Source organism: Leucopleurus acutus, assembly GCF_964270905.1.
Source record: "Leucopleurus acutus genome assembly, chromosome: 2".
Taxonomy (NCBI): domain Eukaryota; kingdom Metazoa; phylum Chordata; class Mammalia; order Artiodactyla; family Delphinidae; genus Leucopleurus; species Leucopleurus acutus.
Window position 1 is genome coordinate 55,306,313 of NC_139143.1, and position 27,657 is coordinate 55,333,969.

General features: G+C 36.5%; 1 protein-coding gene across 2 annotated transcripts in view; it reads left to right on the forward strand.

The window, feature by feature from the left end:
- Window positions 1–27,657, forward strand: part of SHCBP1L (SHC binding and spindle associated 1 like) — a gene marked incomplete at both ends in the record, with an annotated part of 45,524 nt that overhangs the window by 16,207 nt on the left and 1,660 nt on the right. For both annotated transcript variants that reach the window (XM_082832883.1, XM_082832882.1), the window contains 3 exons: window positions 6,750–6,855; window positions 25,616–25,769; window positions 26,996–27,246. In XM_082832883.1, the coding sequence (XP_082689009.1) occupies window positions 6,750–6,855; window positions 25,616–25,769; window positions 26,996–27,246 (511 nt within the window). The remainder of the gene's footprint in view (window positions 1–6,749; window positions 6,856–25,615; window positions 25,770–26,995; window positions 27,247–27,657) is intronic.

Genomic DNA, 27,657 nt, shown 5'->3' on the forward strand with positions numbered 1-27,657 from the left:
TTATCCTTCAAAAGTGAAGGAGAATAGCTTCCTTAGACCAAAAAAAAGAAGAGTAAACTAACAAAAACCAAAGGAATTTGTCACCAGTAGATTGGCCTTGCAAGAAAGGCTAACGGAAGTTCTTCAGGGAGAAGAAAAATTATTAAAGGTCAGAAACTCAGATCTACTTATACAAAAGAAGAGCTTTGGAGGAGGAATAAATGAAGATAAAATCTTTTCTTTTTCTTATTCTCAATAGATCTCTATCAATCTAAAAGATAACTATTTAAAGTAATAGTAGTTATGATGGTATTGGGTGGTAATTGTTTATGGATTGGTTAAATAAGTGACAGTAATATCATAGGGATAGGAGGGGAGAAATGGGAAAACTCTGTTAAAAGGTACCTGTACTGTACATGAAGTAGTATAGTGTTATTTGATGGTGGACTTAGTTTAAAACGTATATTGCCATCTATAGGGCAAACACTAAAAAAACTTTTTAAAATAATTGATATGTTAAGAGGGAAGATAAAATGGAATTACTAAATGCTCAGCTAAAACTAGAGGAGACAAAAAGGAGGTACAACAAATAGAAAACTGTTGCAAGTGTAGTAGATATTAATTTAACGATATCAATAATTTATTTTTTAAAATATTTATTTTTATTTATTTGGCTGTGCTGCGTCCTAGTTGTGGCACGCGGGATCTTTTTAGTTGTGGCACGTGGGGTCTTTAGTTGCGGCATGCGACCTCTTAGTTGCAGCGTGTGGGATCTAGTTCCCCGACCTGGCATTGAACCCAGGCCCCTGGCATTGGGAGCACAGAGTCTTAGCCACTGGATCACCAGGGAAGTTCCTCAATAATTACTTTAAATGTGAATGATCTAAATACATAAATCAAAAGATAAGAGATTGTCAAAGTGGATAAAAAGACAAGATTCAACCATATGTCATCTACAAGAAACCCACTTTAAACGTAAAGGCTTAGAAATGTTCAAAGGAAAAGGTTAGAGAAAGATACTTCATGCTAACACAACCATTAAAAAGCTGGAGTAGCTATATTAATTTCAGACAAAGTAGGCTTTCAGAATCAGTAAAATTATCAGGAATTGCATAATCATAAATGGTCTGATTTTCCAAGAAGACATGACAATCCTTAATGTGTGTATGCACCCAACAACAGAGAATCAAAGTATGTGAGGCAAAAACTGATAGAAATGCAAGGACAGATAGACAAATACACTATTATAGTTGGAGACTTCAGCATCCCTTTTTCAATATTGATAGATCAAGCAATAATAATAATAGATCTAGAGGAGAATTCCTCTTATTGAAAAGAACATTACAAAAACTCTACAGCTAACATCATACTCACTGGTGAGAAACTATATGCTTTCCCTCTAGGAATAAGGCAAGAATATTTTCTCTAATCACTTCTATTCACCATCATACTAGAAGTCTTAGATAGTGCAATAGGACAAGAAATAGAAATGAAAGGTATACAGGCTGGGAAGGAATAAATAAAACTCTTTACAGATGACATGACTGTCTACATAGAGAATCCTAAATAACCACCACAATAACAAAAAAGCCTGGAACAAAAAATGAGTATAGCCAGTTCACAGGATGCAAGGTTAATATTCAAAAGTCAATTTCTTCCACCCCAATGTTCATAGCAACATTATTTGTAATAGCCAAGATATGTAAGCAACCTAAGTCCATATAGATTCAATGGAATAGTACTCAGCCATATAAAGAATGAAATTTTGCAATTTGCAACAATATGGATGGACCTGGAGGTATTATGCTTAGTGAAATAAGTCAGACAGAGAAAAATAAATACTGTCTGTATTCACTTGTGTGTGGAATATAAAAAATAAAACAAACTGGTGACTATAACAAAAAAGAAACAGACCTACAGATATAGAGAACAAACTAGTGGTTACCAGTGGGGAGAGGAAAAGGGGGAGACACAAGATAGGAGTAGGGGATTAAGAAGTACACACTACTATGTATAAAATAAATAAGCTACAAGGATATATTATACAGCACAGGGAATATAGCCAATATCTTATAATAACTATAAGTGAAGTATAATCTATAAAAATTTTGAATCATTTTGTACACCTGAAACTAATATAATATTGTAAATCAGTAAACCTCAGTTAAAAAGTCAATTGCGGGCTTCCCTGGTGGCGCAGTGGTTGGGAGTCCGCCTGCCGATGCAGGGGACACGGGTTCGTGCCCCGGTCCGGGAAGATCCCACATGCCGCGGAGCGGCTGGGCCCGTGAGCCATGGCCGCTGAGCCTGCGCGTCCGGAGCCTGTGCTCCACAACGGGAGAGGCCACAACAGTGAGAGGCCCGCGTACCGCAAAAAAAAAAAAAAAAAAAAAAGTCAATTGCTTCCTTATAAACCAGGAACAATTTAGAATTCTAAAAAATACCACTTACAGTAGAGCCAAAAATATGAAATACTTAGGTATAAATCTAACAAAATATGTATAGGATCTATATGTGAAAAATTATAAAACTATGATGACAGAAAAGAAAAGGGAATGTAAATAAATGAAGAGATAGTCCATGTTCACGGATTGGAAGACTCAATGTTGTTAAGATGTCAGTTCTTTCCAACTTGATCTATAGATTCAATGCAATCCTAATGAAAATCTCAGAAAGCTATTTTGTAGATACCACCTACTTCTAAAATTTGTATGGAAAGGCAATAGCCTAAGATAGCCAACACAGTACCAAAGAAGAATAAAGTGGGAGTACTCATACTACCCAATTTTAAGGTTTACTATAAAGCTACAGTAATCAGAGGAGCATGGTATTGGTGAAGGAATAGACATATAGATCAATGGAACAGAATAGAGAGTCCATAAATGGATCTACACAAATATAGTTGACTGATTTTTGGCAAAGGAAATTAAATAGAGAAAGGATATTCTTTTCAACAAATGGAGTTAGAATAATTGAATGTCCTTGTGTAAAAACATGAACTTAGACACAGACCTTACACCTTTCACAAAAAATTAACTCACAGTGATCCGTAGACCTAAATGTAAACAAACTAAGACTTCTAGAATAAAACAGAAGAAAATCTATGTGACTTTGGGTTTGGCAATGAGTTTTTATATACAACACCAAAAGTACGATCCATGAGAGAAAAAGATGATGAATTAGACTTCATTAAAATGAAAAACTTCTGCTCTGTGAAAGACACTGTTAAGGGAATGAAAAGATTAGCCATAGATTTGGAGAAAATATTTGCAAAACACATATCTTATAAAGGATTTGTATCTAGGGGAATTCCCTGGCAGTCCAGTGGTTAGGACTCTGCGCCTCCACTGCAGTGGGCACGAGTTTAATACCTGGTCAGGAACTAAGATCCTGCATGGCATGTGGTGTGGCCAAAAAAAAAAGAGACATATCTAATATATAGATAGATAGATATAGATAGATCTCTTAAAATTCATTCATAAGTAGCAAATAACCCAATTAAAAATGGGAAAAGGACTTAAACAGACACCTTACCAAAGAAAATATATAGATGGTAAATGGTAAATAAGCATATAAAAAGATGCTCGAGGGACTTCCCTGGTGGCGCAGTGGTTAAGAATATGCCTGCAAATGCAGGGGACACAGGTTCAGTCCCTGGTCCGGGAAGATCCCACATGCCATGGAGCAACTAAGCCCGTGTGCCACAACTACTGGTCCTGCGCTCTAGAGCCTGTGAGCCACAAATACTGAGCCCACGTGCCACAACTACTGAAGCTTGCATGCCCAGAGCGCATGCTCCACAACAAGAGAAGCCACCATGAGAAGCCCGCGCACCGCAGCAAAGAGTAGACTCCGCTCGCTGCAACTAGAGAAAGCCCACACGCAGCAGTGAAGACCCAACACAGCCAAAAATAAATAAATCAATAAATTTAAAAAAAGATGCTCAACATCATTTGTCATTAGGGAATTATAAATTAAAATGAGATCTCATTATAACCTATTAGAATGGCTAAACAAACAAAACAAAGCAAAAAACCTGACAATACCAATTGCTGACAAGGATGTGGAGCAATAGGAACTCTCATTATTTATGGGAATACAGAGTAGTACAGCCTCTTTTGAAGATGGTTTGATAGTTTCTTAAAAGCTAAACTTATTCAAACCGTTGGTATTTACCCAAATAAGTTGAAAATATGAACAGAAATAAAAAGGATTATTAAGGAATAGTATGAGCAATTATATGCCAACAAATTAGATAACCTAGATCAAATGGACACAATCTACCAAAACTGACTCAAACAGAAACAGAAAATTTGAATGGACCTATAGCAAGTAGGGAGATTGAATTAGCAAATTTAAAAACTATCCACAAAGAAAAGCCAAGGACCAGATATCTTCACTGGTGAATTCTACCAAACATTTAAAGAATTAACACCAATTTTTTTTTTTTACAAACTCTTCCAGAAAATAAAAAGAGAAGGGAACACCTCCCCAACTCATTCTATGAGGCCACTATCAATCACCCTGATACTAAAACTATAGAAAGACATAACAAGAAAACTACATAAACTATCCCGTATAAATATAAATGCAAAATCCTCAGTAATACTTTAACAAACTGAGTCTACCAACATATAAAAAAGATCATACATTATGACAAGTGAGGTTTATCCCAGGAATGCAAGGTTGGTTTAAAATATGAAAATAAATCAATGTAATACACAATAAAGCCATATTATCATCTCAATTGTTATAGAAAAATCATTTGACAAAATTCAACACTCTTTCACAACAAAAATTCTCAAAAAGCTTGGAATAGCATGGATCTTTCCCAACCTGTTTGAGACCATCTATGAAAAACCTATAATTAACATACTTACTGATGAAAGAATGGATATTTCCCTGCCTAAGATCAGGAACAAGACAAGTATGTCCATTCTTGTATTCAGTTGTACTAGAGTTTCTAGCCAGAGCAGTAGGCAAGAAAAAGAAATAAAAGTCATCCAGATCAGAAAGGGAAAAGTAAAATTATCTGTACTTGCAGATGACATGCTTGTATATAGAAAATCCTATAATGAAATACTGCTCTGCGCTATAGAGAAATAAATTGCTGATACACAAAATAACATGATGGATCTCAAAATAGTCTGACTGAAAAAAGCCAGACACAAGAGAGTACATAGCATATTCCATTTTAAAATTCCATTTAAAAATTCCAAGAAAGGGGGCTTCCCTGGTGGCGCAGTGGCTGAGAGTCCGCCTGCTGATGCAGGGGCCATGGGTTCGTGCCCCGGTCCGGGAAGATCCCACATGCCGCGGGGCGGCTGCGCCCGTGAGCCATGGCCGCTGAGCCTGTGCGTCCGGAGCCTGTGCTCCGCAACGAGAGAGGCCACAACAGTGAGAGGCCCCCGTACCTCAAAAAAAAAAAAACAAAAAAAAACTTCCAAGAAAGGGAAATCTGTGACAGAAAGCAGATCAGTGGTTTTCTGGGAGTGGATGTGGCGGATTGACTGCAAAGATGCATGAAGGAACTTATCAGTATGATGGGAATGTTCTATATCTTGATTTTTATGATTGAGTTAAATGGGTGTTTACAGTTGTGAAACCTCATAGAATGGTTCATTTAAAATGAGTGTCTGTGATGTAAATTATACCTTAATAAAGGTATAATTTAAAAAATCACATATACCTTTAATTTCAAAACTAGGATTGTATGAGAAACTACTTATTTCCTGCATGTAAGATGCTTTACTCTTTGAGCAACTAGTAATTAGCTATACAGTGAAAACAATGTATGAGTATTTCTCTCAAAATCAAAACCAATTGCTTAAATAGGTATAAAAATGCTGAATGGGTTTGATTTTGAAATGTTGAATGAAACTTTTGCTTTGGAGGACATTGCTAGTATCTTAAAATTCAAAATTTAATAATTGGTGTCATAAATTCTTAGAAACAGTTTTCTGAAATTTTAAGCTTTACAAAAATATTAACAATTGAAATATAAGCTGAAAAATATTGGTATTAATGCTGCATCCCATTAGCATCAAGCAATAATCAAAGTGCTGCAGAGAACCCAAAGATTACACCTAAGGAGACTACTGGTAAATATGTTGAAAAAGGAGTATCCCTTTTGGCTGACAGTAACGGTAAAAGTTATACTCAATTTTTTTTTTCCTTTCTTTCTTTTGATGACATTTAAATGACTGATAGGAAACAGGAACTGTAAAGAAAAGCAGAAAGAAGAGAAAGAGCGCTGAACATCAAACAGTTAAGAAGCAATGAAGAGGGAAGCTATAATTGTTCTGCTGGGAGGCCAGCAGCCAACTATATCTATGGAGAACTTAACCTTTGAAACAAAAACAATCTGTTAGATGAACATAGTATCTCAAATTAGGCATGTCCCAAAACATTCTTATACCTCAGTATCAGAGACATAACCTATCGCTGCTTTAAGTGTCTACAATTCAGTGGATTATGAAAGTACAATCAAGAAAATTTCTACTGTATTGAAAAGTTGAGATGATTGTAGTGGGTTGCATGCAGATTTTCATTAAAATGAAAAGATTTTAGAATTCAAAGCTTTAAACACTCAGTTATCTAAAAGATTTCAATTGTTGCATTGCTCTCAAGTTGCTCATTGCTCTCAAGAAGCTTAAAATTAGTGAAACCTATTTCTCAAAGATGCTTAGTACCAAGTTTTAATTTTCTAAGTAAGTATATGTTGTCTTTTTCATGTTAATTTAATCATAAATAAATGTTTTCAACTTCAGAGTTCATGGGCCTTTCTTTCCAAGAATTCTGAGGCGTAGGAAAGGAAAAAGAGACTTTGGAAAGACTATAACACATATCGTAGCAAAAGTGATGACTACTGACATGGTAAGAAATACACTATTATTATTTGTTCATTTATATAGCTGCATATAATCAGAAAAGAAGCTCTTTGAAGGTTGGATTCTTATCTGACAGTAATGCCTTATTTCCTCCATTATGTCCAGCTCAGAGATTGGCAATTAATAGGTACTAAATAAATATATGTCAGCAACTATTTACAGAGTACTAGTCTTGTTGCCAGGTGCTATGCTAGTAGCTATGGGAGACAAATACGAGAAATACTGCATTTGAGGGAGATACAGTTTTGAACCAGACCCACAGTCTTGCTTCTTCCATACATTTGACAAGTTTGAATTATGGTGGAGATATGGACAAGTAAATAGGCTATTACAATTACAACACAAAATGATAAATGCTATGATAGGAGTATGTACAGAAGGCATATAAGATGGGTACATAAGCCAGAGTTAGGAATTCTGGCAGTGCTGGCTGGAAGAAATAACCAGATGAAACCTGAAGGATGAGTGTAAATTTAACCAGCCCAAGAGGGGAAAGTGTTCTAAGTCAGAGTAAATATTTCTATCTCATTTGACCTCTCAGTAGCATTTCACAGCTCTCTCCTTGGAATACTCTTTTTCATTGTTTTCTGTTACAATACTTTGCTGGTTTCAGTCTGTCTAGTTTTTTTATCCTTCTGTCCTCTAAATGCTTGGAACTTATCTTTTTTCTGCACTATAATATCCCTAAGTGATTTATCTGATCTCTTCCCATGACTTCAGTTATATACACTGATAATCTAAAATGTGTATCCACAGCCCACATTTTCGTTCTGAGCCCCAGACCTATATGTCTAGCTGCCTATTACTCATCACCCCTTGATTACTTCAACTCAGATGTCCACAATTAAATTCATGATCTTATCCATTGACTTGTTTATATACTAGAGTTCTCTGTTTCAGTAAATGGCTCCACTATCTACCCAGTTGTTAATTACAATCTTCTGAGAGTTAGCCTAATCCTATCCCTCATCACCTTCATGTACCCTCTTTTATTCCTCATTAATACCATATCCTGGTGTACACCATGTTGTTTCAGAGAGCTACTGCACATCCTTTAGGTCTCAATTTAAATGTCATTTCCGTAGAAAAGGCTTTCTCAACCTTCCAGAATACATTTTACTACATATTCCCATGTACCCTGCACTTTCTCTTATTGGCACTTTTCCTTATCATGACTGTATTAAATACTTTTGTGGCTATCTATTGCATGTCTGTCTCTTTTACTAGAATATGAGCTTCTTGAGAGCAAGGGGTGTATGTTTACCATTCATCCAATCACCTAGCATGATGCTTAGCACGAGGTAGGTGCTGAGCAGTTTTTGTTGAATTAGTAAATGAGTGCATGTTTGACAAGAGAGTATGGGGTATATGTGAAGAACTAAAAGAAGTCCAGCAAGGATGGTGTTTAATACCTAGGAGGAGAGTGGTTAGAGATAAAGCTGGACTATTAGACTGGTCTTATCTGCTATTCTACCCATTTTTATTATTTTCAACAAAATTTAACTTTCCTTTGATTTGCTTATTAGATCAGATTTTCAATAACGTTAATTATTCCACCAATTATATTTGTAAACATCTTTTAAAACATCATTGTAAAGTAAGGTAAAGATTTTGCTTTTATCTCCAGCCTTTTAAAATATTTTTATTTTTACTTATCTTTTTATTGTTTTTAAATCTGTTTTTGGCTTTATTTTCCTATATGGCAGTAAGAAATTTATTTGATTTTTATTCAGTGCTTTGCAACCCTTTCTTCATTTGTGTAAGTAAATATCCATGAACTTCAGAGGACAGGATAATGAGAGGAAGGCTACTCTGAGAAGGCAGTATCATCAACTTCCACTTTGCTTGGATCTTTTATTTTAGATTTACCTTTGAGGTTGACAAAAAATTTTAATTTGACAGTAGTTGCAGCTATGTACATAAGCCTTTAACAATTTTCTCAACTTTGAAGATTCTTTACTTGGTGTTTTTCCTCCTCTATACTCTCTCCTTAAACAGTTTTATCCATGCCCATCATCTTTATGCTGGTGATCTTCACAAGTAGTATAGCGAAAAGGCATGGACTTTGTAGTCAGGTAAATAGCCTGTCTTGGGCAAGCTGCCTAACCTCTGAACCTCAATTTCTATTTGCAGAGTGCTTTAAAAAGAGAAAAAAACTGTGTACTGTTCTGATGAGGATAATGATCTCTGGAGCCAAACTGCCTGGATTCAGATTCTGGCTTTGGCACTTACTACTTATGTGATTTTCAACAAGTTATTTGCCCATTTGTGCTTTAGTTCCTCATTTGTAAAATGGGGATAATACCTTATTTCTTTATTTATAGAGCTATGAGTGTTCCTTATTTATAGAGCTATGAAGATTAAATGAGTTCATATATGTGATGTGCTTAGAATAATGGCCAGCACATAGTAAGTACTAAATAAATATTTTATTACTACTATTACGGCTACCACCAACACTGACACCTTATAGGGTTTTTTGAGAATGAAATGAGATGCTATGTATAAAATACCTGAACAGCAGTGTCTGGCACACAGTGGTTTTTCAGTAATTTCATTCCCTTTTCTCTTTCCCTTCTTGCTTGTATTCTTTGCTGACCAACATTACTACAAGTTCTTCTCAGCACCTTTACCTTATGTCTCACTAACATACAACAATCCTAAATTTGAATTTATTAATTTAAAAAAATTTTTTGAATTTTATTTTATTTATTTTTTTATACAGCAGGTTCTTATTAGTCATCAATTTTATACACATCAGTGTATACATGTCAATCCCAATCACCCAATTCAGCACACCACCATCCCCATCTCCCCGTGGCTTTCCCCCCTTGGTGTCCATACGTATGTTCTCTACATCTGTGTCTCAACTTCTGCCCTGCAAACTGGTTCATCTGTACCATTTTTCTAGGTTCCACATACATGTGTTAATATACATTTGTTTTTCTCTTTCTAACTTACTTCACTCTGTATGACAGTCTCTAGATCCATCCACATCTCAACAAATGACTCAATTTCATTTCTTTTTATGGCTGAGTATTATTCCATTGTATGTATGTACCACATCTTCTTCATCCATTCGTCTATCGATGGGCATTTAGGTTGTTTCCATGACCTGGCTATTGTAAATAGTGCTGCAATGAACATTGGGGGGCATGTGTCTTTTTGAATTATGGTTTTCTCTGGGTATATGCCCAGTAGTGGGATTGCTGGATCATATGGTAATTCTATATTTAGTTTTGTTTGTTTGTTTGTTTGTTTTTGCGGTACGCGGGCCTCTCCCTGCTGTGGCCTCTCCCGCTGCGTAGCACAGGCTCTGGACGCGCAGGCTCAGCGGCCATGGCTCACGGGCCTAGCCGCTCCGCGGCATGTGGGATCTTCCCGGAAATGGGCACGAACCCGTGTCCCCTGCATCGGCAGGTGGATTCTCAACTGCTGTGCCACCAGGGAAGCCCTCTATATTTAGTTTTTTAAGGAACCTCCATACTGTTCTCCATAGTGGCTGTGTCAGTTTGCATTCCCACCAACAGTGCAAGAGGGTTCCCTTTTCTCCACACGCTCTCCAGCATTTGTTGTTTGTAGATTTTCTGTTGATGCCCATTCTAACTGGTGTGAGGTGATACCTCATTGTAGTTTTGATTTGCATTTCTCTAATGATTAGTGATGTTGAGCAGCTTTTCATGTGCTTCTTGGCCATCCGTATGTCTTCTTTGCAGAAATGTCTATGTAGGTCTTCTGCCCATTTTTGGATTGGGTTGTTTGTTTCTTTAATATTGAACTGTATGAGCTGTTTATATATTTTGGAGATTAATCCTTGGTCCGTTAATTCGTTTGCAAATGTTTTCTCCCATTCTGAGAGCTGTCTTTTCATCTTGTTTATGGTTTCCTTTGCTGTGCAAAAGCTTTTAAGTTTAATTAGGTCCCATTTGTTTATTTTCGTTTTTATTTCCATTACTCTAGGAGGTGGGTCAAAAAAGATCTTGCTGTGATTTATGTCAAAGAGTGTTCTTCCTATGTTTTCCTCTAAGAGTTTTATAGTGTCCGGTCTTACATTTAAGTCTCGAATCCATTTTGAGTTTATTTTTGTGTATTGTGTTAGGGAGTCTTCTAATTTCATTCTTTTACATGTAGCTGTCCAGTTTTCCCAGCACCACTTACTGAAGGTACTGTCTTTTCTCCACTGTGTATCCTCGCCTCCTTTGTCATACATTAGTTGACCATAGGTCCGTGGGTTTATCTCTGGGCTTTCTATCTTGTTCCATTGATCTATATTTCTGTTTTTGTGCCAGTACCGTATTGTCTTGATTACTGTAGCTTTGTAGTATAGTCTGAAGTCGGGGAGCCTAATTCCTCCAACTCTGTTTTTCTTTCTCAAGATTGCTTTGGCTATTCGGGGTCTTTTGTGCCTTCATACAAATTTTAAGAGTTTTCGTTCTAGTTCTGTTAAAACTACCACTGGTAATTTGATAGGGATTGCATTGAATCTGTAGATTGCTTTGGGTAGTATAGTCATTTTCACAATATTGATTCTTCCGATCCAAGAACATGGTATATCTCTCCATCTGTTTGTGTCATCTTTGATTTCTTTCATCAGTGTCTTATAATTTTCTGAGTACAGGTCTTTTACCTCCTTAGGTAGGTTTATTCCTGGATATTTTATTCCTTTTGTTGCAATGGTGAATGGGATTGTTTCCTTAATTTCTCTTTCTGATCTTTCATTATTTGTGTATAGGAATGCAAGAGATTTCTGTGCATTAATTTTGTATCCTGCAACTTTACCAAATTCATTGAAGAGCTCTAGTAGTTTTCTTGTGGCATCTTTAGGATTCTCTATGTTTAGTATCATGTCATCGGCAAACAGTCACAGCTCTACTTCTTCTTTTCCAATTTGTATTCCTTTCATTTCTTTTTCTACTCTGATTACCGTGGCTAGGACTTCCAAAACTATGTTGAATAATAGTGGTGAGAGTGGACATCCTTGTTTTGTACGTGATCTTAGAGGAAATGCTTTCAGTTTTTCACCATTGAGAATGATGTTTGCTGTGGGTTAGTCGTATATGGCCTTTATTACGTTGAGGTAGGTTCCCTCTATGCCCCCTTTTGGAGAGTTTTTATCATAAATGGGTGTTGAATTTTGTCAAAAGTATTTTCTACATCTATTGAGATGATCATATGGTTTTTATTCTTCAGTTTGTTAATATGGTATATCACATTGATTGATTTGCATATACTGAAGAATCCTTGCATCCCTGGGATAAATCCCACTTGATCATGGTGTATGATCCTTTTAATGTGTTGTTGGATTCTGTTTGTTAGTATTTTGCTGATGATTTTTGCATCTATATTCATCAGTGATATTGCTCTGTAATTTTCTTTTTTTGTAGTATCTTTGTCTGGTTTTGGTGTCAGGGTAATTGTGGCCTTGTAGAGTGAGTTTGAGAGTGTTCCTTCCTCCGCAATGTTTTGGAAGAGTTTGAGAAGGATGGGTGTTAGCTCTTCTCTAAGTGGCTGACAGAATTTGCCTGTGAAGCCATCTGGTCCTGGACTTTTGTTTGTTGGAAGATTTTTAATCCCAGTTTCAATTTCATTACTTGTGATTGGTCTGTTCATATTTTCTATTTCTTCCTGGTTCAGTCTTGGAAGGTTATACCTTTCTAAGAATTTGTCCATTTCTTCCAGGTTGTCCATTTTGTTGGCATAGAGTTGCTTGTAGTAGTCTGTTAGGATGCTTTGTATTACTGAGGTGTCTCTTGTAACATCTCCTTTTTCATTTCTAATTTTATTGATTTGAGTCCTCTCCCTCTTTTTCTTGATGAGTCTGGCTAAAGGTTTATCAATTTTGTTTATCTTCTCAAAGAACCAGCTTTTAGTTGTATTGATCTTTGCTATTGTGTTCTTTGTTTCTAATCCATTTATTTCTGCTCTGATCTTTATGATTTCTTTCCTTCTGCTAACTTTGGGTTTTGTTTGTTCTTCTTTCTCTCGTTCCTTTAGGTGTAAGTTTAGATTGTTTGAGATTTTTCATGTTTCTTGGGATAGGCTTGTATAGCTATAAACTTCCCTCTTAGAACTGCTTTTGCTGCATCCCATAGGTTTTGGATTGTCATGTTTTCATTGTCATTTGTCTCTAGGTATTTTTTGATTTCTTCTTTGATTTCTTCAGTGATCTCTTGGTTATTTAGTAACGTATTGTTTAGCCTCCATGTGTTTGTGTTTCTTTCGGGTTTTTTCCCCTGTAATTGATTTCTAATCTCATAGCATTGTGGTCAGAAAAGATGCTTGATATGATTTCGATTTTCTTAATTTACTGAGGCTTGATTTGTGACCCAGGACGTGATCTATCCTGGAGAATGTTCCATGTGCACTTGAGAAGAAAGTGTAATCTGCTGTTTTTGGATGGAATGTCCTATAAATATCAATTAAATCTATCTGGTCTATTGTGTCATTTAAAGCTTCTGTTTCCTTTTTTATTTTCATTTTGGATGATCTGTCCATTGGTGTAAGTGAGGTGTTAAAGTCCCCCACTATTACTGTGTTACTGTTGACTTCCTCTTTTATAGCTGTTAGCAGTTGCCTTATGTATTGAGGTGCTCCTATGTTGAGTGCATATATATGTATAATTGTTATATCTTCTTCTTGGATTGATCCCTTGATCATTATGTAGTGTCCTTCCTTGTCTCTTGTAACATTCTTTATTTTAAAGTATTTTATCTCATATGAGTATAGCTATTCCAGCTTTCTTTTGATTTCCATTTGTGTGGAATATCTTTTTCCATCCCCTCACTTTCAGTCTGTATGTGTCCCTAGGTCTGAAGTGGGTCTCTTGTAGACAGCATATAGATGGGTCTTGTTTTTGTATCCATTCAGCAAGCCTGTGTCTTTTGGTTGGGGCATTTAATCCATTCACATTTAAGGTAATTATCGATATGTATGTTCCTATTACCACTCTCTTAATTGTTTCGGGTTTGTTTTTGTAGGTCCTTTTTTGCTCTTGTGTTTCCCACCTAGAGAAGTTCCTTTAGTATTTGTTGTAGAGCTAGTTTGGTGGTGCTGAATTCTCTTAGCTTTTGCTTGTCTGTAAAGCTTTTGATTTCTCCATCGAATCTGAATGAGATCCTTGCCGGGTATAGTAATCTTGGTTGTAGGTTCTTCCCTTTCATCACTTTAAGTATATCATGCCATTCCCTTCTGGCTTGTAGAGTTTCTGCTGAGAAATCAGTTTTTATCCTTATGGGAGTTCCCTTGTATGTTATTTGTCATTTTTCCCTTGCTGCTTTCAATAATTTTGCTTTGTCTTTAATTTTTCCCAATTTGATTACTATGTGTCTCGGTGTGTTTCTCCTTGGGTTTATCTTGCCTGGGACTCGCTGCACTTCCTGGACTTGGGTGGCTATTTCCTTTCCCATGTTAGGGAAGTTAATTTTTTTTTTTTTTGCAGTACATGGGCCTCTCACCATTGTGGCCTCCTCCGCCGCGGAGCACAGGCTCTGGACGTGCTCCGGATGCGCAGGCTCAGTGGCCATGGCTCACAGGCCTAGCTGCTCCATGGCATGTGGGATTTTCCTGGACTGGGGCACGAACCCGCGTCCCCTGCATCGGCAGGCGGACTCTCAACCACTGCGCCACCAGGGAAGCCCCCCATATTAGGGAAGTTTTCGACTATAATCTCTTCAAATATTTTCTCTGGTCCTTTTTCTCTCTCTTCTTCTTCTGGGACCCCTATAACGCGAATGTTGTTGTGTTTAATGTTGTCCCAGAGGTCTCTTAGGCTGTCTTCATTTCTTTTCATTCTTTTTTCTTAATTCTGTTCCGCAGCAGTGAATTCCACCATTCTGTCTTTCACTTATCTGTTCTTCTGCCTCAGTTATTCTGCTATTGATTCCTTCTAGTGTAGTTTTCATTTCAATTATTGTATTATTCATCTCTGTTTGTTTGTTCTTTGATTCTTCTAAGTCTTTGTTAAACATTTCTTGCATCTTCTCCATCTCTGCCTCCATTCTTTTTCTGAGGTCCTGGATCATCTTCACTATCATTATTCTGAATTCTTTTTCTGGAAGGTTGCCTATCTCCACTTCATTTAGTTGTTTTTCTGGGATTTTATCTTGTTGCTTCATCTGGTACATAGCCCTCTGCCTTTTCGTCTTGTCTGTCTTTCTGTGAATGTGGTTTGTTCTGCAGACTGCAGGATTGTAGTTCTTCTTGCTTCTGCTGTCTGCCCTCTGGTGGATAAGGCTATCTTAAGAGGCTTGTGTAAGTTTCCTGGTGGGAGGGACTGGTGGTGGGTAGCACTGACTGTTGCTCTGGTGGGCAGAGCTCAGTAAAACTTTAATCCACTTGACTGTTGATGGGTGGGGCTGGGTTTCCTCCCTGTTGGTTTTTTGGCCTGAGGCAACCCAGCACTAGAGGCTACAGGCTCTTTGATGGGACTAATGGTGGACTCCGGGAGGGCTCATGCCAAGGAGTACTTCCCAGAACTTCTGTTGCCAGTGTCCTTGTCCCCACCGTGAGCCACAGCCACCCCCCACCTCTGCAGGAGACCCTCCAACACTAGCAGGTAGGTCTGGTTCAGTCTCCCCTGGGGTCACTGCTCCTTCCCCTGGGTCCTGATGTGCACACTACTTTGTGTGTGCCCTCCAAGAGTGGAGTCTCTGTTTTCCCCAGTCCTGTCGAAGTCCTGCAATCAATTCCCACTAGGCTTCAAAGTCTGATTCTCTAGGGATTCCTCCTCCCATTGCCAGACCCTCAGGTTGGGAAGCCTGACATGGGGCTCAGAACCTTCACTCCAGTGGGTGGACTTCTGTGGTATGTGTTCTCCAGTCTATGAGTCACCCACCCAGCAGTTATGGGATTTGATTTTACTGTGATTGCGCCCCTCCTACCGTCTCATTGTGGCTTCTCCTTTGTCTTTGGATGTGGGGTATCTTTTTTGGTGAGTTCCAGTGTCTTCCTGTAGATGACTGTGCAGCAGCTAGTTGTGATTTTGGTGTTCTCACAAGAGGGAGTGAGAGCACATCCTTCTACTCCGCCATGGTGTTTCCTCGACCTGAACTTATTAACTTTTTTTAACTTATTAATTAATCCCATCCCTAGTCCTCCTGTATTCTCTATTGAATTAATGTCCTAAATATCCTTCCAGTCAACTACATATGTTAAACCATATATGTTTAACTTTTTAAAGAACCACTGAACTGTTTTCCACAGCGGCTGAACCATTTTACATTCCCACCAGAAATGTTTGAGGGTTCTGATTTCTCCACATCTTTATCAGCACTTATCTGTCTCTTTCATTAAAGTCATCCTAGTGGTATATGAAGTGGTATCTCATTGTGATTTTGATTTTCATTTTGTCTTTTCATGTGCTTGTTGGCCATTTGTATCTCTGGTTTGGAGAGAGATCTCTTCAAGTCCTATGCCCATTTTTGATTGGGCTGTTTGTTTTTTTGTTACTGATTATGAATTCCTTGTATATTCTGGATACTAGATTCATATTAGATGTATGTTTATGTATGTTTTCTCCCATTTCATAGTTGTCTTTTCACTTTCTTAATAATGTTCTTTGACGCACAGACGTTTTAAAGTTTGGTGAAGTTCAGTTTATCTATTTCTTCTTTTATTACTCATGCTTTTGGTATCATACCAAAGAATCCAGTGCCAAATCCAAGGTCATAAAAATTTAACCTTATGTTTTCTCTTAAGAGTTTTATAGTTTTAGCTCTTATATTTAGGTCATTGATCCATTTTGAGTTAATTTTTATATATGGTGTGAGTGAGGAGTCCAATTCTATTTCTCTGCATGTAGATATCCCGTTGTCCCAACACCATTGTTGAAGAGACTGTTCTTTCCTCCACTGAATAGTCTTGGCACCCTTGTTGAAAATCAGTTGGCCTTGGTTGTATGGGTTTATTTCTGGGCTTTCAGTTCTGTTTCAGATACTGTCTATCCTATGACAGTATCACACAGTTCAATTACCATAGCTTTGTAGTAAGTTTTGAAATCAGAGGTGTGAGTTCTCCAATTTTTTTTTCAGTACTGTCTTGGATATTCAGGGTCCCTTGCAATTCCATATAAATTTGAGGATAAGATCTTCCATTTCTGCTAAAAAGGCTATTGGAATTTTGACAGGAATTACATTGAATCTGTAGATCAATTAGGGTATTATTGCCATCTTAGCAATATGAAAAGCTTCCAATCCATAAACATGGAGCCTTCCAATTTACTTAGGCATTCTTTAATTTCTTTCAGCAAAGTTTTGTAGTTTTTACATAAAGGCTTTCACCTTATATGTATGTAAAAATTATTCCTAGATATTTTATTATTTTGGATGCTCTTGTAAATAGAATTATTTCCTTAATTTTCTCTTCAGATTGTTCATTGCTGGTATATAGAAACAAAACTGACTTGTGTGTTGATCTTGTGTCCTGCAACTTTGCTGAATTTAATAGCTATCATACTTTTTTGGTGAATTCTTTTGGGATTTTCTATGTATATGATATGTAGAATCATGTTGTCTGCAAATAGAAATAGTTTTACTTCTTCCTTTCCAGTCTAGATGCCTTTTATTTATTTTTACCTAGTTGCTCAGGCTAGAACTTCTTCTGGCTAGTACAGTGTTGAATAGCAGTGGTAAAAATGGGTGTCTTTGTTTTGTTCCTGATTGTAGGGAAGTGTTACAGGATGAACTGTGTCTCTCCAGAATTCGTATGTTGAAGTCTTAATCCCCATACCTCAAAATATAACTACATGTATTTGGAGATGGGTATTTAAAGAAATGATTAAGTTAAAATGAAGTCCTTATGGTGGGTCCTAATGCAAACTGCCTGATGTCCTTATAAGAAGACAAAATTTGGACACACAAAGAGGTACCAGGGTGCACATGCACAGAGGGACAACCATGTGAAGAGGAAGCAAGAGGGTGGCCATGTGCAAGCCAAGGAGAGAGGTCTCAAAAGAAACCAAACTTACTGACACCTTGATCTAGGATTTGCAGCCTCTAGAACTGTGAGAAAATAAATTTCTGTTGTTTAGCTAACTAAGTTTGTGATATTTTGTTACCCTAGGAAACTAATACAGGGAGAAAGTTTTCAGTCTTTTATGATTATGATGTTAACTGTGAGGTTTAATAAATTACATTTATTGTGTTGAGGAAGTTCCCCTCTATTCCTAATTTTTGAGTGGTTTTTATAATGAAAAGGTATTGGATTTTGTCAAATGCTTTTTTTTTTTCGGTACACGGGCCTCTCCTGTTGCAGAGCACAGGACAGGCTCCGGATGCACAGGCTCAGTAGCCATGGCTCACGGGCTCAGCCGCTCTGCGGCATGTGGGATCTTCCCGGACTGGGGCACGAACCCATGTCCCCTGCATCGGCAGGTGGACTCTCAACCACTGCACCACCAGGGAAGCCCTCAAATGCTTTTTATACATCAATTGAGATGATCCTGTAGTTTCTTTCCCCCCTTTATTTTATTAATGTAGCATTGATTGATTTTTATATGTTAAACTACCCCTGAATTCCTGGGATAAATCCCACTTGGTCATAGTGTATAACTTTTAAAATACTGTTGGGTTTGGCTTGCTAGAATATGTTGAGGATTTTTGCATTTATATTCATAAGCGAAATTGGTCTGTAGTTTTCTTCTGGTTTCTTTGGCTTTGTTATCAGAGGATGCTGGCGTCATAGAAGGAGTTAGGAGTTGTTCTCTCCTGTTTTTGGAAGAATTGGAGAGAAGAATTGGTGTTAATTCTTTAAATGTTTTGTAGTAGTTACTAATGGAGCCATCTGGTCCTAGATTTTTCTTTGTTGGGAGGTTTTTGATTACTGATTCAATCTCTTTACTTGTTCTAGGTCTGTTCAGATTTTCTATTTCTTTTTGACTCAGTTTTGGTAATTTGTGTATTTCTAGAAATTTGTACACTTCATTTTGTTGTTCATTTTGTTGGAGCATTTGTTGGTGTACATTTGTTCATAATATTCTCTTATATTCCTTTTTATTTCTAGAAGTTCATTAGTAGTGTCTCCACTTTCATTTCTGATGTTATTTTTTGCCTTCTCCCTTTTTTCTTAGTTTAGCTAAAGGTTTGTCAATTTCATAGATCATTTCAAAGAATCAATTTTTGATTTAATTAATTCTATTGTTTTTCTGTTCTCCATTTCATTTATCTCTGCTCTAATCTTTATTATTTTCTTTCTTCTGCTGACTTTGGATTTAGTTTGTTCTTCTTTTTCTAGTTCCATAAGATATAAAGTTAGGTTACTGATTTGAGATCTTTCTTTTTTTAAATTTATTTATTTTATTTTTGGCTGCATTGGGTCTTCATTGCTGCGCGCAGGCTTTCTCTAGTTGTGGTGAGTGGGGGCTACTCTTCGTTGCGGTGCGCGGGCTTCTCATCGCGGTGGCTTCTCTTGCTGCAGAGCATGCGCTCTAGGCATGAGGCCTTCAGTAGTTGTGGCACACGGGCTCAGTAGTTGTGGCTCACAGGCTGTAGAGCGCAGGCTCAGCAGCTGTGGTGCACGGGCCTAGTTGGTCCACAGAACGTGGGATCTTCCCAGACCAGGGCTCGAACCTGTGTCCCCTGCACTGGCAGGTGGATTCCCAACCACTGCACCAACAAGGAAGTCCCCAAGATCTTTCTTTTTTCTTTTCTTTTTTTTTTTTTTTTGTTTCTTGTGGTACGCGGGCCTCTCACCGTTGTGGCCTACTCCCGCTGCGGAGCACAGGCTCTGGACGCGCAGGCTCAGCGGCCATGGCTCACGGGCCCAGCCACTCCGCGGCACGTGGGATCCTCCCAGACCGGGGCACGAACCCGTGTCCCCTGCATCTGCAGGCAGACTCTCAACCGCTGCACCACCAGGGAAGCCCCAAGATCTTTCTTTTTTAATATAAGCATTTATAACTATAAATTTCACTCTGAACTCCACTCTGAGCATCCCATAAGTTTTGGTACGTTGTGATTTTGTTTTCATTCACCTCATTTTCTCATTTTTTCTTTGGGTTTTCTTTGACCCATTTGTTGTTTAAGAATGTTGTTTAATTTCCACATATTTGTGAATTTTCCAGTTTTTCCTGCTGTTATTCATTTCTAAATCAATTCCATTGTGGTCAGAGAGGATACATTTATTGAAATTTGTTTTGTAGCTTATCATATGGTGTATCCTGGAGAATGTTCTATGTGCAATTAAGAAGAATATGTATTCTTCTGTATTGAGTTCTGTGTGTATTAGGTCTAGCTGAATTATAGTGTTGTTCAAATCCTGTTTCCTTATTGATCTTCTGTAGATGTACTAGTCATTATTGCAAATGGAGTATGGAAGTCTTCAACTATTATATTATTGTAGAACTGTCTAGTTCTCCCCTCAGCTCTGCCAGTGTTTGCTTCATATATTCTGGGGCCTCATTGTTTCCTGCATACGTGCTTATTATATCTTCTTGATGAATAAATTCTTTTTGGTCAATATATAATGTCCTTCTTTGTCTCTGGTAAGAACTTTTGACTTAAAGTCTATTTTATTTAATATTAGTATAGTCACTGCAGTTCTCTTCTGGTTACTATTTGTATGAAATGTTTTATTCTATCCTTTTACTATTAATTTATTTGTGTCTTTGGACCTAAAGTGAGTCCCTTGTAGACATTATATAATTGGATCATGTTTATCCATTCTACCAGTCTCTATCTTTTAATTGGTGATCTTAATCCATTTACATTTGAAGTGATTACTGATAAGAAAGGACTTCTGCCATTTGCCATTTGATTTCTATATGTCATATTCTTTTGTATTTGATGAGTTTTTTCTAGTGTTTTGTTTGACTCACTCCTCATTTCCTTTCTGTATATTTTTAGTTATCGTGTTAGTGGTTACCATGGAGATTACAATTAACATTCTAAATTTATAACAGTCTAGTCTGGATTGATACCAACTTAGCTTCAATAGCACACAAACACTCTGTTCTTTTACAGCTCCATTCCTACTTTATGTTGCTGTTGTCACAAATTACATCTTTATACACTGTCTGCCCATTAACATGGATTTATAATTGTTTCATGCATTGCTCTTTTAAATCATACAGGAAACAAAGAAAAGGAGTTACAAACAAAGATTGTAATAATACCGGCTTTATATTTACCCATGTATTTGCTGCCTTTGCTGGAGTTACTGCTTCATATGGCTTTGAGTTACTATCTAGTGTTCTTTTCCTTCAGTCTGAAGGACTCCCTTTAGCACAGGGAAGATCCAGGCTTTGTTTATCTGGGAATGTCTTAAGTTTTTCTTTATTTTGAAGGATAGTTTTGCCAGATATAGAATTCTTGGTTGATAGTGTTTTTTCCCCCCTTTCAGCACTTTAAATATGTCATCTCATTGGTTTCTGGCTTCCATAGTTTCTTATGAGAAATCATGTTAATCTTATTGCCAGTCCTTTGTTCATATTGAATTGCTTCTCTCTTGCTGCTTTCAAGATTCTCTGTTTTGGCTTTCAACAGTTTGATTATAATGTATGTTGGTGTGGATCTCTTTGTATTTATTCTGCATCCATTAAGCTTCTTGGATGTGTTGATTCACATCTTTCAACAGATTTGGAAAGTTTCCAACCATTATTTTTTCAAATATTCTTTCTGCTCTTTTCTTTCTCTCTTCTTCTGGGATTCCCATATCAGTGTTCTTGATGGGATACCACTGGTCCTTTCGACTTTGTTCATTTTTCTTCCGGCTCCTTAGATCCAATAATTGCAATTGTCCTATCTTCAAGTTTGTTATTCTTCTGCCTGCTCAGACCTGTTATTGAACCTCTCTAGTGAGTTTTTCATTTCAACTATTGTACTTTTTTGTACTTTTACGGTACAGCTATAGAATTTCTATTTGGTTCAATTTTATAAGTTTTATCCCTTTATGGATATTCTCTATTTATTCATCTGTTGTTCTCTTGGTTTCCTTTAATTATTTATCCATGGTTTCCTTGAGCTCTTTGAGGCTATTTAAGACAATTGATTTAAAGTTTTGTCTGGTAAGTCCAAAGTCTTTTCTGGACTTCCTCAGAGATGGTTTCTGTCAATCTCTTTTTTTTTTTTTTCCTGTGAATGGGCCATAGCTTCCTGTTTCTTTGTATGTCTTATAATTTTTGTTGAAAACTGGGTATTTTTAATATTATAATGTGGTAACTCTGGAAATTGTATTCTACCCCATCCCCAGGGTTTGCTGTATTGATTGTTTAGGACTGCAGTTGTCCATATGTTTAGTGAATTTTCCAAACTGTTTTTGCAAAGGCTCTATTCTTTTTTGTGTGTGGCTGCTGAAGTCTCTGTTATCTCAGCAGTTAGTCGGTGACCTGACAGAAATTTCCCTAAACACCTGCAGCTAAAAAGAAAAACAAAAACAAAAAACTCCTTGTCTTTGCAGATTAGCTCTGAGTTGAGGCACTCCTTCAAACTAAGCCAGGCTGCCTACAACTCTGCCTTAGTTTTCACCTCCTGCTTGCACAGGGCCCAGTGATCAGCCAGAAGCACAAGCTTAAGGTCTTTACAGATCTCTTCTGAGTATGCATCCATCCCTGAGATTGTGCATTTTACTGTAGATTCCCCAGTATATAAGGTAGCTCTTATTTCCCCAAGAATCTTCCTCTTCAGCCTCCTCATTTGTAGGCTTTTCCTTGCCCTTCCTTCATCCTTTGTCCCAGGTAGCTTTGGGTAGAGTATGTCTTTAAATGCTTTCATCAGATGCTACTATAAAGCTGCTCCATCCTAGGGGAGGTGAAACAAAGGTCAGTTTCTTTGCCAGTCCCTCTCCTGAGATACTGATCATCAGACAGGTCAAAATGCAGTCACAATTTTTTTGAGAATAAGGTCCCTATTTCCCCCACCCCTCACCCATCCCAGTGCCAGCAAGCCACATCAGAAATATGGGCTGTTGCTATTCACTCAACTGCTGCCAGTCTGGAGAATGGGATATGGTAGGCAAGTAAGTAAAAACACCAGAACACTTTCTTAACTGAATTTTAACCACCTCTTCATCTAGCACTTCCTTGGCTGCTGTGTTTAATTAGATTTCAGAGTTACAAAAAAAACATTGATTCTGTCATTTTTTGCCAATTTGTTTGCTTTAGAAGAAGAACTAATTCTTGGAGCTCTTTACTCCACTATTTCCAGGATGTCACCTCTTTCTTGTATCTTTCTCTCTGCTCTCTCCTTCCTGAATGCATTGAGAGATGCTCAATTCTGTCTTATCTTAAATAACAAAACAATATCTACCCTAAATACCACATCTTTGTCTCTTCCCTTGCAGAGCCAAACTTCTTGAAATATTTGGCTTCACTTATCTTTACTTCTTTCCCATTCATGCCTCTACTCACTGTGATCTGGTTTCTGCCTCCAGAACACCAGTGAAAATGCTCTTGTGGTCATGTGGGACCAAGCTGTGGCTAAATGCAGTAAGGGATTACCATCTCTTTTAATCTTTCAGCAGCATTTGACATGATCAACTACTTCCTCCTTTCATGACATCTTGATCTGATTTTCTTACCACCTCTTGGGCCACTCCTCAGTTTTCTTTGTAATATCTTGTTTTTGCCTTTCCTTTAAATGTTATTCCTCAGTGTTCTGTACAAGGGTGCTACCTTTTCCTTTTTATACATTCTTATAGCTAATCTCACCCATTCCCATGCTTGAATTATCATACAAGTAAACAATTCTAGGATCTTTATACCTTGTCAGATTTCAGTCCTATATTCTAGATCCTTATATAGATGGTCTACCGGATATCTCTGAGTGACTCCACTGGTACCTCAAATTAACTGGCACCAAAATTAAACTCATTATCTTCCCCCATCAAACATTTTTCTCATGTTTCCTGTTTCAGTGAATAAGGCAAATATAAATGATGGGAATTCCCTGGCAGTCCAGTGGTTAGGACTCTGAGCTTCCACTGCAGGGGGCACGGGTTCGATGCCTGGTCGGGGAACAAATATCCTGCAAGCCGCACACATGGCACGGCCAAAAAAAAATTTTTTTTTAATATATATATATAAATGAGATGTATTCTAGAGTTCTTCCAAAGTATTTACAGAGGTAGTCCTTGTACTGTCTGCTGCAGAAGTATTTAGAGTATGTAAGATGTAATACAAGCACAAATGACTGTATTGGTTTGCTGATTTAGTGAGGATTTTAAGAGTTTCATATATATATCTGGGAAAAAATGTTCACTCCTGCTTATCAAAGAAAATTAAAATGAGGCAGTGAGCCTATTAAAATGGCAAATATTTTTATACATTTAAAAGATACCCCATGCTGATGAGCTTGCAGAAAAGTGAGTTCTCAGACCAAGTTTCAATTGGTTAAACTTTCTTGGAGGGTAGTTTAGCAATATGTATCCAAGAGGCTTAAAATGTTTTATACCTTTTGACTTAGTAATTCTCAATCTAGTTTATCCTAAAGAAATAACTAGAGATGTGCATAATTTATTTGTGGTTGTATTTTTGTAATATTGAAAAAAATTGTAAGCTATCTAAATGAGGGTAAGAAAATCATATTATGACACATCTGTATGATGTATTATTATGTAAATCATAAAAATTAGGCTTTGGAGACACAGACGTAGAGAACAAACATATGGACACCAAGAGGGTAAGGGGGTGGGTGGGATGAACTGGGAGATTGGGATTGACATATATACACTAATATGTATAAAATAGATAACTAATGAGAACCTGCTATGTAGCACAGGGAACTCCACCTCAGTTCGCTGTACAGTAGAAACTAACACAACGTTGTAAAACAACTATATCCCCAATTAAAAAAAAAAAATTTAGGCTTTGAAAAAATATTTAAAGACATGGGGAAATGTGATATAATGCAATGAGAAAAATCAGGATTCAAATCCATATGCATCTATGGTATGATATATTGGTATTATGAATAAATGAATATATGCATGGGAAAAAGACAAGAAGGAAATATCTATATATTTTATTTAGGTTAAAATTTCCATTTTTGTTATGCTTTGTTTCATTTTGTTTTTTACAATAAGTGCCTCTTATATAATAAGAAAAACGATATATGAATGATGATGCCATTTCTATTGGGATAAAAGAATAGGCATTTTTTCAGAGTATATTTTTAGTTACCAGATTTTATTTTTAAAGTTCCTCATTCTTCATGGCACTAATAATGAAGTTCTTTCCCTTTTCCTACTCCCAGTGCAAATTTCTGGTACTTTTTTGCTTTTAGTTCTAGAATCTTTAATATATAAATTTTTGTTGGTTTACCAAAATTTTAGAGTCAGTTTGAGTTAAAACAAAGTAGTAGTTTCCAGTAGGAAAGAGATCTGGTGTCATCTAGATCTAAAACTTCGCTTCACCACTCACTAACTCTGTGTCCGTGGGCAAATCATTTACTCTCACCAAGTTTCAATTTCTTAACATTACAAGGGTATAATAATACTTTACCTCAAAGAACTGTTGTGAGGCTTAGGAGGTAATATGTAAAGGTCAAAATGACTTCTGGCTGTATTTAATAGCTGTAAAATTACTAGTGATTGTAATCATTCACTAGTGAATGTAATTGTAATGAGAAAATCTCTTTTCATCATTCCTTAATTGATTGACTGATACTTTGAGCATTTAATGAACATAAATACATAGAGTATTTACAGTGCACTACCTATACAAAGTAAGTCTTTGGGAAAAGCACATGTTACCAATGAGTTAACTGATTAAAATGACCTGTTTCAGTTTGACCTATTGTTTTATTTCTTTTTTTCAGGTAAAGGACTTATCTTCAGACACACTTCTCCAACAGCATGATGATTTGGATTTGGCTTTGGATAGTTGTTATAGTGGAGATACAGTAGTTATTTTTCCAGGAGAATATCAAGCTGTAAATCTTGCTTTATTGACTGATGACATCGTTATAAAGGGTTAGCAAGGCATCCTTTGCAATTTTTTAACAACAATGTATGCTGGAGAAACTGTATTTTATAAACATGGTTAATCAGATTACTAGAAATTAGAACAGGGTTTTATGTTTCACAAAAATCCCTTATGTGCTTTTTACAGTTAAGATTTTCTCACCTGTTCAGTAGTATATTATCTGTACAGGTGACCTCGTTTGGACATACTGTACCAGAGCAAATCAATCTATGAGACTACTTTTTCCCCATGATAATGTAGCACTACAAGCAGAGATTCTAAATAAATACTCAAAATCAGAAAAATAATCAGTTCACAATATCTTCTATTAGCTCTATATTTTTACCTAAACTACTTTTTTCTCCTCTGTCTCCATAGCACTTCATAGCACTCTAGTAGGGAAACCTAAATGTAAGGCTATATTAAAATATGCTCAGCATTTTCTCAAAAAGTTTAATTCACATGGAAGCTCAAGAAGTAAAAAAGCAAAGTTTACTAAATTTCTTTTAGGTTCTGAACGTATTTAGTGAACATATTTAATTTTGCCCTTTTATATTAAAGTAAGGTTATTCCCCATGTCTAGCCAAAAGAAAAGACAGATGACTTAAACTTTGCTATCAATTCAAAAATTGAGCAAAATTTTCACTAGATTTTGATGACTGTAGTCAGTTATATTTTGCTGAACTATATGGGTAATAAGGATCATATTTGTAATTTTAAAAATTGGTAGCCTTCTTAAAGATCCAACCCCTCATTTTTGGATTGATGTTAAATTTAGAAGATTGCTCAGACTACTCTAGAACAAAATTATGGATATGATTACATTAATCTTGTAACCTAATTCAAGTCTCTGCCAGTCTTTTTCGTTATGGTAATTTATAATGGTTTTGAAACCAGGTTTTGGTAAGATACTTTTTGTATCTTACACATTTTGTGGATGACTGCTCACTATATAATATAGGGAAATATATGGTGGAAGGAATATGTTGAGTAAGTACCATAGGTACATTTAGATTGATTATAAACCCAGATTCTTCCATCATGGCATCAAAATAAGGACAAAAGACTACATTATGGTTAAGTATCTAATTAGTTGACTGAATAATTACAGATGTTACTTATTAAAAATGTGTGAAAAGAAAAACTTAGTAAGAACAAGTATTACTGAATGACTAAAGGGCTTTAAGCTTTGGGAGTACTGATTTAATTATGTATTTTTGTCTTTATACATCAGGAATTGGAAAGAGAGAGGAAATTATGATTACTTCTGAACCTTCTTATGACAGTTTTGTGGTGTCCAAAGCTGATAATGTGAAATTAATGCATCTATCTTTGATACAACAAGGGACAGTTGATGGTATTGTGGTGGTGGAGTCTGGTCACATGACTCTAGAAAACTGTGTATTAAAATGTGAAGGAACAGGAGTGTGTGTTCTTACAGGAGCTGCTTTGACAATTACAGACTGTGAAATAACTGGTGCCCAGGTATTTTATTTTATAATTTATGGGTTTATTTGGCTATTGATAATTTTGAGTGATCTTAATATGGAAACAAAGGGTAACAATTATTTTATCTTTTAATTGAATTATAATTAAACTTAGAAACTGACAAAAGTAAATAAAATGAGAACAAGTATACGTGTGTCATTATACACTTAGTAAACTTAGGAAAAGTAAACTGCCTAAGTCCAAAGTAAGAAATTACTAGTTTTGGTTTATGTGTGATTTTTTAAAAAATCTAGGTATCAGTGGCTGTAAAACAGATCATGAGTCAGTTACTTGATCATTTACTTAAAAAGTTATAAGTACTTATAAGCTATCAGACATTGCTGTAAGGTATTGTGATTAGTTCTGACAGCTTGAGTCTAAAGATAACAATCACAAAGACCATTAAAG